The sequence below is a fragment of the Pipra filicauda genome, unplaced genomic scaffold (genome assembly GCF_003945595.2).
Source record: "Pipra filicauda isolate LSUMZ 115617 unplaced genomic scaffold, ASM394559v2 scaffold177_size2800117_pilon, whole genome shotgun sequence".
Classification (NCBI taxonomy): Eukaryota; Metazoa; Chordata; class Aves; order Passeriformes; family Pipridae; genus Pipra; species Pipra filicauda.
The window spans coordinates 2,036,526-2,052,344 of NW_024104284.1; the positions used below are offsets into that span (position 1 = coordinate 2,036,526).

Here is a 15,819-nt window from a genome sequence, read left to right on the forward strand (position 1 = left end):
CACGTACCTCAGCTTACACTTTGCATAGGTGTCACATTTTCCCTTGTTGTAGAAAAAACAGGATACAGTTCTGATCAGGCTGAATGTTATCTAAGCTTCTTCTCCCTCATACTCATGCCCCTGCCTTTCATGTTTGACTGCTGCTGACACTTCTAGCAACTTAAATTCAAGGGAAGTGGAGAACCATACAGAATGACACTCAGTTGTCACCTGGCCTACTCCCAATGTCTGAATTGATTTTGCTTTTAAGAGCAGAATCTTTTAAGGATCCCAGAAGGGTTCCAGGTCATACGGAGAGGAGATAATTTTTTTTTTTTTGCTGTCTCCATGGATGTGGGATTTAGCACAAGGACCTCTTGTGCCACTGACAATCATACCAGCTGAGCCTGGGTTTTCCTGTCCACCCTCCCTTGTGCACCAGCAGGATGGTATGTATTTGTCTAATGACAGCAGCCATGAGATTTACATTTCCACTGGGTATGTTATTTGCAGATTTAAGTGATGTTCATTCCCCTGTAATTCATATATTTCCTCGCACTTATCAGATCTACTAGTTTGCTTCATCAAGTTGAAATTTCTGTAAGTTGAGGCTATTCCTTTGCACCCACATTTCCCTTTCTGCCCAGTTCCTTACAATTTTGAAAGTTTCAGTTGTAAAGGTGAGTCATAACACGATTTTCTAGTCTTCCCTTTTGCTTTATAGCCAACACCATTTATCCATTTGATAGTTGGAAGTGTTCTGTTACTTATAGGAGAAGGTTTTATACATACTCTGATAAACCAACCTTTCTTTTAATCCACAAAGTTACAAATTTTAGGCCTTCAGATTCAGCCATTTACAGTTCTTATGGCTCTTGTAAAGTTCTGTAAACATTTTTTATTCCAATTGAGTTATTCCGATTAACCCAAGGCTTTATTAGCAAAGGATTAGTCAATCAGTCCCCTGTCACATAAGGATTGTATACATTTAATCTCAGGAATGCTCACAACTCAGCCAGGTTCTGCTAGCTTCAAAACTGTTAAGGCATGTTAGAAGTGGCCACCTCCTCCAGCAGCCTCAGCCCAGGACCCTCCTGTCTGGCTGCTGGAGCCCAGTGTGGAGTCCAGGGACCTGGGGTCACTACTCAGGCAGTGGCTCCTGCTTTCCCACCTGCAGGTTTGCCTAGTGACAAAGCTGAACACAAATCCAAGAGGCACACACACAGAGAACACTGCCACAGAAAAGGTGCTGTCCTCAACACCACCCATGTGTGGTACCCGTGTAAGACATAAACACAGCGGAGTCCTCTTCCCTTGTCTGTCTGGTAGAGGTGTAAGTTCGCTGGTGAAGGAGCACACCCCCTTCTCTAGGTTCACAGGCATGTGAATATTTGCATATGCCCAAGTATGGGAACAACCTTTCTGCCTACCTGGTACCCCTGCCCACATCACAGCCCTCCCATTCCTTTTATAGGGCCGTAACTTCCTGGCTGGTGCAGATGGATGCACCAAATATGAGCACTCTTCTGGCTGTATTGCATTGTACACTTGCAAGATGTCTCCCTTTCAGGTAAAGGGTGAAATTTTCACTCATTCAAGGAGACAAAGAAAAGACAGAGGGAGCCTGTGCCTCCTGGGTGGCAGCTCGCAGTCACTGCTTCTGGGATGACCCTCTGGCCCGACAATAACCAGTAACGCAAAGGAAAACTGCAAGACACACAAGGGCTCCTCTTGGTCATAACATCTGTCCAGCAGACCAGACCCGCATTACAATTACCTTTCCCTCTTTTAGCTGGCAGAGGGGTGCCTGACTGACCTATATTAAAGCTGGGATTCAGCAGCCCCCACACATTGCAGGAGCCTACAGATGACTCTTGGCTAAAGCCCCAACAGGGATTTCAAAAGCTTCTTTACCTTCCAAGCAGTGGCAGGGATCAGCCCATGGTCTGCCTAAGCGAAGCAGGATGTGTGAATCCCATTCACAGCACCAGATGCTGTTGTGGAAATAACCTGAATTGCAGGTGGCTGTGATGACAGGAGAGGACAGGGAGCAGCAGTGATGGCCTTTGCTGATGTGAATTCTGCCTAGCTGGGACAGCTATGGAGTTCTAAACTTTTACAAACAGCTTTTTCACGAAAATTGTGTCAGATAAGCAGCTTCTGGTACATAACAGCAGCAAATTCAATTCCTCAGATGAAGAGGCTCAAGTCAGTACCTTCTTTTACAAATAGTTCACTCTTTTGGCAATTTAAATTGTTCTGACTGGCAAGACCATTAGCTGCAAATGCTTCTTAAGTCCTGAGGCCCGCAAAGGCCTATTCAACATTACCAATTTTAATTTCACACACTGAACATAAGTAGTTGCAGTGCTTTTGATCACTTGCCTGTATAAATTTTGTAGTACTTTTATGAGCAAAAACTCTGACTTTTTTGCTGTTTCAGAGCAACTCCAAAATCAGTAAAACACAGGTGATGGTTAAATGCAGAAATAAGGGAGTCTTTTGGTTGGATTTTCAGCAGTCATTTGCTCATGACATGCACATAAACACATGCAGATTTTGTAAGTCTGGTAACTAATGATTTTTAATATGGAATCTGTTGGTGATTACAGAAATGCCAGCATGAGACCAGTGAAAATTGACCATTTGTCTCCTTTCATAACTTACTGCAGTCCATGAGACTCAGAAGAAGCAGGATCCCTCCTGTGCAAGAAGCAGAACTAAACAGAAATAAATTAAATGGAACAGCTGCACAATACAATTCTCTGTGCATCTCAATCTCATCAATGTTTTTAAGGTTTTTTTTTTCTGTAAGTTAAGCCTTTGCATTTCAGGTTTGGGGGAATAAATTTAGAAAGAACATGCTATCAAACTGCAGTTTCAAGTAGAAATTGATACTTACTTTTTAGAAACAGTTTTTCTACACAGTTATTTCACCTGAGGATTCTGTCCTATGCTTGCATAGATAATATGCAATTCAGTTTGCCTGAGGAGGTGTGCTGATATAACATCAGTGTGATTAGTTGTGGATTAAGCAAGCAAGGATTCGAAGACATTTGTGGAGAGTCAGATTCTAGCCAAATAAGTTGTTTTAAAATAATTTCACAATAAAGTTGCTAATTCTATTTCAGAGTGAAAAAATTGACTGCATCTAATACCCCTTATACATACACATATCAAAAAATGTAGTAGTTAAAGACATCAGAGGATATATAGAATTTGTAAAGTTTTGTTATATAGATGTCTATGAAGTTATGCTAAAGGAAAATTGATAATTGATTCTCCCTCGCACTTTTCTGTAAAGGTAAGATTTTTAAAATCAAGAATTTGATTTTTAAAAATTCAGTTTTCTTTTACCCTATGTGCAGTCCTAAAACTCTTTGTATTGAGGTATTTGTACCAAGAAGCAACTAAGAAAGAACTGGAAGGGATTGCTTACAGATGTAATTTTCTTTTACTTTCATGAGAGAGAAGTCATGCCCTGAAGATTAAAAAGCTTGTAACTCATGGCAATCAGACTTAAGTAGTAGGCTCAACAAATGGCCAAAAGCAAATGCCTAGCTGTTAGCTGAGGATATGACTGATGTCACTTTCAAATGCAATATGTATAATTTTGCTTCTATAAGCATTTTAAATATTGGGATTTGTTCCTGAGCACACTGAAATTCTTTTGTTGTTGGTAAAAGGTGTCTTGATTCTCAGTCCCTGGCCTAATGTGTAACAGAATGCTTTCTCTTTTACGGTGCATACTAGGATCAATCAAGGTTTGTCTTGGCTCAATTAGCTTATAAAGTACAATTTTGGAAAGCATGTTTTGAAGAAAGCAAACCTTGGCCCAATATCTTTTTTTCTTTTCCTCCTGCGACTTGTGAACATTGAAGCATGCTGTTCTCTTTCCAGGTGATATCTGCTAATGTGTTGTAAAACTTGACTTGATAACCTTTGTTGTTGTATTTAGTTTCAAGATTTAGATTCAAGTTTGAAAACAAAACCCCTCTGACACCTGTACTCTGTAATAACTAGAGAGCGGTATGAAAACTTGCTTTTATATTTGCTGTAAGGTTAGCTTTTACATTAATAGCTTTCTCTGTTCACATATCCAGTATTTTTCTCTGTTCTTCCCCTAGCGATGGACTTACAAAGAAGACTTGGAACTGAAATCAGGAGTAAAGATGTTCGGAGTGGGTAACTGGGCTAAAATTTTGGCCCATGGTAACTTCGACAACCGAACAAGTGTCATGTTAAAAGACCGATGGAGAACATTGTGCAGGATTGACCTAGCCTAGCTTTCCAGAATAACAACTTATTTTAGTCTCAAAGTGTCCAGCAGTGTTGCTGTCCTAAAACGTGAAACAGAATAGTAATAGGTATAAAACATTTATGTAAGCAAAGTTGTTCAGGTGATGACTTTAATGTGAAACCTAATACATAGTGTGAACTTTATGGCAGATGAACCTTGGCTAACATTAAAAAAGTTCCTTATTACTAGTTAAAAATGCTCATGTGTAATAGTGACATGAAGTTCTGGGAAGTCTACTTCCTTAACACTGACTGTGGAGTCACCTATGAAGGTGGGTGAACATAAGAACTGCAATGTAGAGGAAGAATACTTACGCACTTGTAGTATAAACAATTGTCTAGATGATGCTGGGAAGGAATCAAGGATCTAAACTGAAATCTGATTTTAACACTCAAACTTTCATTTTTATTTACTCTTGCTATTCAGTGATGACAGTAACTATCGTCAGACTTGAGAATGTTTGGCTGGCTCGCTACTGAGTAGGAGCAGTGCCTGTAGACAGGGCTGTGGCCAGTAGAGAATGCGAACTTCAGGAAAAGCAACCACTATGATTAGAAATATTAGCTCTTAATTACCAAAGAGAAACATGGAAACATGCTTCTAGTGTTCTAATAGAAAATCAGTCTTAGCATTTTGTATTAAGGCAGAGAGAGTTTCCCAAAATGCTTCTTCTAAAGTTCTGACTCCTTTAAAATTCGTTTAGGCTCCAGAAAATGCAGCATAAAGATGCAGATTTCTTGGCATTGATGTTAATATTCTCAATCTTTTTGTTGTTGCTGTTTTAAAGGTCTTTTAAACTTTTATGTAAAAATAAAGCTATGCACCAGGGGACATGAACAGTGTTCCAGTTGCCGAATCTTCTTCCAGGTTCCTTGGCACTGAGAGTTGCCAACTGCTTCCCAGTGTAAGATTTTACCTCTGAAATGTGACAATAAATGAGGAATTAGAAGACTGAAAATTGTGTATTTCATGTTAATGGGTTATGTAGTATAACATGTCAGAAGATTTTATTTGCTTAATCATGTAGGACTCATCTAGCTCTTGAAATGGTTTATGGAGCAGGCACTATATTCTAAAGTATATATATACAGGACGGTGGATTGAGTATCTGGTTGTACAAGTATCAAGTTGTATGCATATTAATGAAAGTATGGATCAAGTAAAAATCTGTTATGAATAATAAATGTCTACTTTCACATTTAGTTTTCTATAAACCAGGTATATAGGTTTGAGGGGCGTACTGATGCACTGCTATTAAACCTGCAATCAGATTTGGATTATGGCAGGAAATACCATTTTTATGTAAAAGTGCCTGTAACTGTAAAAAGTCCTCTTGCACTACAGAAGTTGCATTATTCCTTCACAATTGTAAATAAAGCTTGCAAAGCATTGAACTCTTATATTGAAATTACTTCCCAATTCTGTGAGAACTGAAAGGGTAAACCTTCTGAGCTCTACAAGTGGTGTGAGCTGTTTCATTTTTTAGGTATAATAAATGCAGCTTCTAATGAGACCTTGAGAAGGTTTAACTTCTGTACTGAGTTTTGCTCCAGAAGAGAGAGCAGAAAAAAAGGCTTTATTTACCCATCTGCATTATGGCCATCCCCAGCACAGCGATGCGTGTCGGTGTTCATAGCTGGAGGCTGGCAGGCAACGCACACAGTGTGTCCTTCACGTAGGTACTGCATCCAGCGAGCATATGGCCGATTCTCCAAAGCACAGTGGTGCGAAAGTGACTCTGTTCTAAACTCCACACAGTATCTGCTCAGCAGAAAAAGTACTAAATTAGTTATGATAGATAAAGCACAAGCTTTATCTTTACTTTGAATGTACTTACCAAACAGGTGGTATTTGTGAAGTGCAAGTTAGACATCATCATTGCTAACAAGTCTCTTTCTGACCTAACCTAATCAATGGATTCTTAAAAACTTTCTGCAAACTATTTCTCATTCTATGCTCCAGTCCAGTGCTTTATGTATAATCCCACTTTCTGGTTGTGTTCTATATTCTTAAATTATGTTGAAAAGCGGAACTTGGTAACCCATATTTTCACTTCTATTCTGCTGAAGGAGAAAATGGAAAAGAGACTAAGAATACTAATGGGATTTATTGTTCTGGGGAAAATAGCACAGGACAAAGCATTATGAGCTTACAGACCCAGTAATAGCCTAATTTAAACTTCATAACTATCTCTACTGGTAACCAAACAAAATTTTTTATCAATTGTGTCAATTAGTTTTTAAAAAAAGGTCTCTTGAGACCAATCACATTCAACCCACTTTATGAGTTCAGAGGCCTAAGTCTAATTTCTTAGACTTACGCTTAGGACACATTCAGCTTTGGTTTAGCATTATGTACTGTTGGCTTTCAAACGCAGCTGTCATCACATTTACCATGATCCCAATGTCTAATTCAGGACAATTAGCAAGTAATAAAGAACAACGTCTAGAACATGCAAATAAACTGCATGAAAGAAAACCCATACAAGCTGTAGCTTACTGTTTAATTGTTGCAAATTTCATTACATTTTTCTCTGTAGCCAGCTACTTTCCACTGAGCAAGATGACCCACATGCATATGATAAACAGATTACCCAGCTGCTTCTTTGTCTGAAGGCCAGAGAGAAGATACTGCTCGTCGTTTTCTTTCTTTACCGTATTCAGAGGTTGTTATGAAAGCAGGGACTGAGGAAGAAAACAGTTACGGTAAGGCAGCAAGACAATAGCTGAGCCATATTTCAATTACTGTAACGGCGGATGAATGAATTGGGAGCTCGTGGATGGTTATGTGATGTTGGCTGACTTTACTGAAAAAGTGGTAAAATGTTGGCAACATCAGATGTCAACCCCATTCCCTGCAGCTAAGCTCTCCTTATTCAGAAGAAAAATATCTAGAAATGGATGCCATCTAGTCTGAGGAAGTAGGATGTGCTGGAATCCTACAAAGAGTACTCTTTCCTGTTTCATGCTGAATTTGTGTTCTAACTTTGGACAGATATAATTTGATACTTACTGAGGGGCTTATGTCCAGAAACTGAAGGGAGTGCATGCAGCTTAGTTTGGTTGTTTACTTAATAGAAATTAAGAAATGCCAGAGTGGGGAAAAAATAATAAAATAAAGAGCACTATGACAGTAGAAAGCAAGATTTTCAATTGTATTTTTAACCACCTATCTACAGATAGATGCTTTTTTTTTTCCTGTTCATTGATATCGGTAAAATTTATGGCAGCCTTGATGGACACAATGTACAGATAAAGACAGAATACCATGTTCATGGCCGCAGTCCTCCCCCTGGTAAGTCAGGTATTCCAGGCAGCCAGCCTTCTCCTCCAGAGCTGGACAAGGTTCCCCACCATTTTTAGGTTCCTGTTGTACGTAGCGCCTACGTATTCGCAGACCGGGATGACACTGTTCTGCACAGCCACTCCAATGACTCCACTCCCCCACAACACACGGAAGAGCTGCAAAGGAGTATTGAAACATTACTAGTAGTCAAGGTTTCTGTTTTATCCTAATTGCTTTTTTCCTTTTTTACTTTTATTTTAAAAGTTTTAAATGGTCTTCCAGGAGTTTTGCATCCTCAGATTTAACATTCAAACTTGCCTGCAGTGCTTGGCTCCATATTTGATCCCTTGTGTATAAACAAACAGCCCCTCATCAAAACCTTTCACTACAGCTATGAGGTTCTTCTGTACCCTCTTCTGAAGCATACAGCATTAGCCCCAAAGGAGACTAGCTTATGGATTATCTAGACCAGAGTGGTCTGACCTATGCTGGTGGTTCCTACACCACCAGATTTTGTTAAAAGGCTGGAACATTAAGTAGCAGAACTCAGGAAGCCTTTCAGCACTCTTGATTCCCCTCAGATTGATTTGTAACCCCTTTTTCCTCAACACTTAAGTAAGAACCAGTGCCACAGCTTCGTTGCCCTGTTATACACAGGGTGTCGTACTCCATGGTTCTTGCTGCAAAGACAATTGTTGGTGAATATTTTGGGGCCCTGCTCATTCCCAACTATAGAACAGTCCACTGAACATTTGAATTTTAGTTCTCATGGACAACAAACTTCCTCTGAACTTAACCAAAACATGGAAAAAGTGCCATTATTTTGAAAGTAAACTTTGAATTGTAAGAAAATGCATTTCCCTCTAGCAGAGCATCAATAGCACAGGTACCATATACTCACACCTTTGATCTCTCCTAACCCAGCCTAATAGAGATTCAAAGAACTTCTCTCTTTGCACATATTAAGTGTGCTCACTGAAGGTCTCAGACGAAGAAAGAATGAAAACTGCTTTGGTTTGTATTTTGTGGCATTTTTCTGGCAACTATTGAAACCTTTAGCCCAGTTGATGGCCCTTGATATGTTTTTGGTTAAATAACATCCAGGTTCTTTAGAAACAGACTAAATTATCATATTATGTAGAGAATGAACCCTTATGTCATTTTTGCACTTCTTTCTGTGAGAGCTGTACATGGTAGACTTAGCATCTCTCATTTTCAGCATTGTCTTTAAACTCAAAAATCAGATCTGTTACCCAGTAGCCATTTCCTTCCTTAGTTTATTCTCTGCAATGCATCTAATAATGATGGCATGCTCTGTGTAGTTCTCATATTAAGCATGATATACATGTTTCTGAGCTAGAGTTCTCCCTTCTCTTGCATTTCTCTTTTATATTCTGGCAAAATAGTTGCTCTGTGTCAGCCTTGCTAATGAGTAATATGCCAAATACCTTTTTCAGGTGGATACATACAATCTACTCTGGAAAAAAAGTTTTGCAGCCTGAATTCCAGAGAATACAGAAACAGATGATGGATACATTATTCCTGAGTAAGAAGCTACACAACACATGATTCTTCACTTTATTTGTCCATTAACACAGTATGCAAAACACACAGAGGTTTAACATGTTTCCATGAAGGTGAACTTCATGGAAAATTCATGAAGACTCATCTTCAGGAACACCAAGTCCCAGGTTTTGAAAACTGTATGGCCTAATAATTTCCCCTTTAGCAGTCAAAATGAATACTACAGCTCTTCAAAACAGTACTGCACACTGAGCCCTGAGGGGCTGAATGAGGATGATCTCTGGGTGCTCACTGATGAAACAAACACAACCCTTCCAACAAGGAACTTCAAGTATACACAGCCTTAGCAGGCACTGCAGTGAAAGAGGAGATAAGAAAAATGTCACACACATGGGCATCCATCAAGAGAAAGAATTCTCTGAGAACAAGCAATCATTCCCTTGCCTGAGTTGTCCTCAACCTGTGCCCTACGAGGACATTTAATCTGACCAGTGGTCCATTTCTAGTAGCCTCTTTTCCTGAAGGCCACCTGGTAAGTGCTTCAGGTTGGACAATGGTACAAAATACACATCATCATCAATGGCTGGGCTGTCTTAAATTGGTTCTGAAGTGTTTGGGTTGTGCTTCTCATTATCTAGTTAAATAAAACTTTTTCCTTTCCCATATATGCTATTTCTCATTAGCTTGTAATGGAACATATCACATGCTTTTGATTTTTTTTCTATATTTCCTGATTACAATTTAAATCCTCAAGAAGCTTAAAAGCTTAAGCACTAGTTACATACTTATATCAGTGTTGCAGAAAAGTGATGGGACCAAACTAGTCTTTCAGGAAAATATTTTATGCCCTTTGGGATTCTGCCAGTATAAGACATCAGGAAGAAAGAGTAGAATGTGATAACCTCCTTGGGGTTTGTGACTTTTCTCATAAAACGTAGGAATTGCCATGTTTGCTCTGTCACTACATCTCTGATTTCTTGGAGCACTACCAATATCGTAAAGCAGATAAAACCTCTCAAAGAGGCTACTTGGCAAACGTCCTTACCACACTACCATAATTCCCCTCCTCTGTTCTCATTGTGCACTGTTGTAACCAAACATGTCCACTTTTAGTGCCCTGACAGCACTAGGTGTATGAGTGGCTGAGGATGCTGCATCTCACGCCCTAAGGAACTCTCCTGAAACAGAACCACTGAGCTGCTCTGGATATTGGGCCACCAGTTGTCCATTGTGCTCAACAACTAGCATTCTCTGGTGTTTGCTTCTATGTACGGATAAACCCCTTCCCTGACAGCCCCTGGGTATGATTTGTAGAACAGCACTGTGAAATAAGAGAAAACAGCTCCCTTTGCCACATGCAGATACCTGACACTGCACTACCAGGCGCTGCCCTCAGACACATCTGGGTACCCCAAGGTACATGACACAGCCTCTGTGGCTGTGAAGATACCACGCTGACATGTTGCAGCATAACCCTCAGACATTTGTTTCAAGCACTGGGAACTAGAAAAGGAAACTAGTGATAGTAAAAATGTCTTAGACCCCACAATGGGATAGCCAAAACAAGTGCTAAATGTACTATGGACCTGACAGTCTTTGCCACCTGGCTGCGGGGTCAGAAAACAGTCCTTGAGCCCACTTTATTTAATAATACTTCAGTGGATAGACTTCAGTGTCTGATCACACATCTACAAATCATTACCAGAGTACCCAAAGGACAGTAAGTGTCTATCTAGCCTGTTTCCTTATCTGTTGACTCTCTTCCAAGCTGGCCTGCATACGTAAGAATTTCCACATAACTTTAATCCCATATTAGCACCTTGATATGCGGGTAGCATCAGGTCTAACATCACATTTTCCATGCAGGAAACTCCCAGAGGGACTAGTAGCTGCATAACAAATAAAGCAATGACTTCATGTCTTACTGGAATTAAACCAAGCTGACAGTTAAATACTGGTCATCTGTGGCAATGCATGGCAATGTTATGGTTATCAAGATTTAGAACAAGAAGGATGAATTGCCTCAGTCATGTGGAAAAATATGAATATTGGGTTACTAGAATGGAATTTAGTCAGCAGGATAATAATGTCGTTCTTGCAGTCAGTACCCAGCAACTATTAAGGGACACTATGTCAATTTTGTGTCTCATTGGAAAGATGTCAAATTCCTCAGCATGACAGAGAATGGGTCCCAGAGATGATATACAAGGAACGGTGTCACCTTTTGAAATACAAAAAGAAGTATCAGGGACCCATAGCTACATCTTTATGGTCTCTATGTTGCTATTGTTTCAGCTTAGTTAACGTGACAATGGTAGATGATGATTTGTTGAAAAACGAGGGAGATGCAAGTCAAAGGAACCTGAATTATAGGACTTGTGCTCAGATACCTACTAAAATGTGGAAGCTAGTGGAATTTCAAAAATACACAGAAAAATTACATTGCTATCTTATGAATCACAGATTGAGTGGTCAGAACTTTTTTCTTGTCTTCCATTTACAGCACTGTGAATCATAGATCTTTTTTTCTGAGTCAAATTCCATTTAATTTTTTCCCATGTCTGGAAAAAAAGGAGGATTACTATATGTTCATTGCACAACATACATTGCAATGTATAAGGATCTGTGGATTTTCTCAGAGTAACCACTTCAGTTCAAGTGACAAGCTCATTCATTTCTCAGCTTTCTTCTTGTACAGTAGTTCCTATTTAAAATGCTCTCTATGTACAAAAACATTCTTTCATCATTGTTAGAACTATAAAGAAATTTATTTAAAAACTCTTGGACTTAGGTTCAGAAGTCCCTGGGCTTCTGCTGAGCTATCTACTTATAAAGTACTAGATCTACTGCAATTTTTAGGCATAACAGAATTTAAGTGTGCCATTGGCAGCTTTAGGAAGCCCCTCCCTTCAGTGTTTTCTATTATTTTGGAGCATTGTTTTTTTATTATTCTTAACACATTTCTTGATTACCTATCCTTGAGGCACTTTACACTTTCCCTAAATACTTCATCTTGTTAAATATTTGTGAAAGGATGAAATGTCATTTCAGCAGGTGCTGAAATCAAGAGTGGTGAACAGGTTGACAAACAAGCTGTAGTACAAGAACCATTGATCACCTTTCTTCACATTTATGTTTTCAAGTTTTGAACTTTACATTCAAAACAGTGAACTATGCCAATAAACACTCTTGATGCCATTAAACACATAGACAGAATTTAGAAAGACTCAATAGGGAGACCTCGATATCCAACAGGAACAAAAACAACTTTAAAATTTCCAGCCATACTTGTGTAAGTTGATACCAACTCCCACTGGAACTATTTGGAATTTCTGTTTATACAAAATACAACGTAATGACTTGCCATGGAAATTATATATGATCATTTGCCTTTAAAAGAATGACTTGTGAATTTTGTGAAACTTGGAAGATTTGTAGTTTTTGAATGTATGAGTTCGAGGATCACTTTCCCAGGCTGCTAAAATCCTGCCCTCCCATGCTTACACCCACCCATGCCAAATGTGCTGTTAGCTCTGCTTGTGTTAGCATTGGAGCTCACACAACTGGGCAGTGAGGCAGTACACGGAGTTGAACCAATCAGAAACGGGTAATAGAGAAAACAGAAATAATTCCCTGTGGGTTTACCTCCCTGAAGTGGGCCACCAGAGACTGTCAAATTCTGGCTCTGGTGCAGGAGAGGCAGAGAGACAGAGACTTCATGGAGACTCCATCTTCCTGCCTGGATCTAGGGCACCCACTGCCCACACAGGGTACGAGAGAGGCGGCACAAACACATAATGCCTTTTGAGGAAACCACCACTGAACATGAAACAAAAAATACCATCTCGATAACAGTGGGGCATCATCAGATGCCAGAAGTCATGGTAAGGAAAGTGTTTAAACTAGAACTTTTCAAGCACAAGTTTGAGCTTCTTTTTGAAGAGCACAGAAATTTTTTTGGATTAGAGCTTCATTTTAATGCTAATACTGGGCACGTTTATCAACTCTCTCCTTTTATACTTGAATATTAAAGATCATATTGTTTACTGAAAATATGTGATATGCTCTGACTGTATGACAAGCAAGCATTTTGTCAGTTCTCCCCCTATTGATTTTCCTGAATGATAGAACACTGTATTTTAAAAATGATAATTTTAAAAATGCTACCTTCTGTTATACTCTATGGTGCATTTTTTCCCCAATGTTATTCTGGTGAGATTATTTAGTGGTGAGAGAACTGACTGTATTTCTTCCGGAGACCTGAGGTCAGAGTTCTGCTCTGCTGAGTTCTTCTGTGAAGCTTTATATCCCTTAGGACGTGTCTACAGCATCTGACAATCGTACTCCCCCTTCCCAGTACAGGCAGACATAAGCCAACTTGGGTCCCAAAGATATGTGGCTGTGTCAGCATGGCACTGAGCCTGCTAAATGCACCCTAATTAGCAGAACTGTGCAGCAAAGGCTCATGATTTTTTTGGCTGTAGGCTGGCATATGTCCAGCCAGCTAGGAGGAGACATTAGGCTGAGTACTAGTGCTACACCTGCAAAGCAAGGGCTGTGTCCTACATCAAAGACAGAGGGAGGGAGGACAAATTGTGAAGACCCCAAAGAGTAGAAATACCACAGAAAGAGGCAGTGTGAATATCTACAAGGTTGCTACTCAGTTTGGTAGAACTGGACCACTTTTCCTGCTTGCAACTGCTGCCTTGGGGCCCAGGCCTTCCCCCAAGGGCTGGCAGAGGACTCTTTTACAGAGTGACAGAATATTCTGATTTGGAAGGGACCCACGAGGATCATTGAGTCCAACTCTTAAGTGAATGACCCTTATGGAAATCAAATCCATGACCCTGCCATTATTAGCGCCACATTCTAAACAAATGAGCTTGCACTCATTCTCCTATGCTTATTTTAAAGCCCTTGCCTTCACAGTAAATCCTTGCTGATTCATACCCCTAGAAATGGGGCCAAAACCTCACAGTGGGGATTTCCCCAATCATTTCATTGCTATTTGTTTGTCAGGATGTGAGGAATCAGCTGAAAGATACAGACGGGTGCTAAATGAAACTCCCTGCTGTCTCTGTAATTGGACACACCCCCTGCAATCAATGTGTGTTCGGGACTAGCACGAGGGTAAAGTAAGTAACATAAAATTTTAGAGGTAAAATAACTTCAGACTGTCACTGTACTACAGCTGATCTGGATATCTTGCAGACGTCTAGTGAGAGAAAATTCTCTGCCCCCCTTCCTGCGCCTGCCGCTATTCTGGCGCTGCCCCAGCCTGGTCCCTCTTCATGCCCTGGCCCCGGGGCTGGGGACGCCAGGGAGGGAGGAATCTGGCCCCCCCGCAGCCCTCAAGCCCATGACCGCACGCCCCAGCTCCCAATCCCAGCGACACCTCCATCCCGCGAAGCCCCGGCAGGTAGAGAGATCCCTGTACCTGGAGAAAGGGCCGGGGGTGCGGGGTCCCGCCTGGGCCGCGTCCGACCCGCGCCCCTCTCGCCGGGGCCGCGGCCTCGCCGGACCCGCAGGGCCGTGGGCGGACGCACCTACCTGGACACGCCTGGCTGTGGTCGTGGCAGCAGTCCCCGGCTCGCCGGCAGCCTCCGTCGCAGTAGCAGGTCCCGTAGCCCCCTCCCTCCCTCCATCCCTCGCCGACGCAGGAGGCATCCCGGCCCTGGCAGCACTTTCCCGAACAGCTGCCCCCGGCCCCGCTCCCGGCCCACAGCAGCCCCAGCCACAACGCTCCCGACAGCGCCGAGCCGCCCATCACCGTGCTGCCCATCACCGTGCTGCCCATCCCTGAGCCGCCCCGACGTGAGGATCCCGCACCGCTGCGCTGCGGCCGCCACGGGCCCCCGGCGGAGCGGGGCGGGCTCGGCGGGCAGGCGGCGGGGCCGGGCGGGGGCGGCCGGTGCGGTCCTGCCCGGCCCTCCCTGTCCTGCCCGGCCGGGCAGCCGGGCCGGCTCAGCGCCCCGAGGGGCACCGGGCAGCGGCAAAGCTTCGGGGTGCGGGGGGAGAGGGAGCCGGGGCAGGTACGGTGGTTGTTTCCCGCGGGGTCCGCATGGTAGAACCCACCTAGCAATGTCCCACACAGCGATGTTCTTTTTGTACCGGGATGTACTGGGACTTACACAGCCATGTCCCACACAATAGTGTCCCGCTTTGCACGGACTCACACTGTGACCCTCGAGTGATGTCCTGTGCAGGGATGTCTCACACAGCAGGACCCATACTGCCATGTCCCACACAGTGATGACCTGCAGTGCACCCCATGGCAGTCTTCCACGTGGTAATAACCCTCACAGCAACATGCCACACAGAAATGTCCCAGGAGGTGGTGACTCTCACCAAGGTCGTACACAGCAGTGTCCCACACTGCAGTGACTCCCACAACAATGGGGGGGTCCGTCCCACAGAGAGATGTCCTGCACAGCAGGGTCCCATGTATTGCCAAGCCACAGAGAAATGTCCTCCACAGTGGTGTCACACAGCCATGTCCTGCATAGGACCGATCTGCAGAGCAATGATCCACCTGGCACTGTCCTACACAACTGTGAACTGCTCAGCCGTACCCTGTACAGTGGTGATGCACATCACAGTGACCCACACAACTGTCCCAGAGCATCCCTATCCATCTCCACACAGCCCAGTGGCTGGGAACGGCCTGGGACCACAAAACAAGATTTATTGGTACAGGCACTTTCTCATTTCAGGGCACATCCCACACAGCC

General features: G+C 42.3%; 2 protein-coding genes across 3 annotated transcripts in view; one reads left to right on the forward strand and one right to left on the reverse strand.

Moving 5' to 3' along the window:
• TERF1 (telomeric repeat binding factor 1) overlaps positions 1 to 4,467 on the forward strand; it is a 22,691-nt gene extending 18,224 nt beyond the window's left edge. The window contains exon 10 of one of the 2 annotated variants that reach the window (XM_027744620.2): positions 4,107 to 4,467. In XM_027744620.2, coding sequence (XP_027600421.1) covers positions 4,107 to 4,265 — 159 coding nt within the window. In that variant the 3' untranslated portion in view covers positions 4,266 to 4,467. Of the gene's footprint in view, positions 1 to 2,591; positions 2,736 to 4,106 lie in introns of those variants that run through there. The other variant, XM_027744623.2, reaches the window with a different exon arrangement.
• On the reverse strand, positions 2,546 to 14,924 carry SBSPON (somatomedin B and thrombospondin type 1 domain containing). Its single transcript, XM_027744625.2, has 5 exons — positions 14,639 to 14,924; positions 7,546 to 7,740; positions 6,873 to 6,963; positions 5,864 to 6,040; positions 2,546 to 5,197 (listed from the first exon to the last, which is right to left on the reverse strand). Exons 1-5 carry the CDS (start codon positions 14,883 to 14,885, stop codon positions 5,080 to 5,082), a joined length of 828 nt encoding a protein of 275 aa, XP_027600426.2. The 5' UTR covers positions 14,886 to 14,924; the 3' UTR covers positions 2,546 to 5,079.
• Between the last annotated feature and the right edge of the window lie 895 nt (positions 14,925 to 15,819).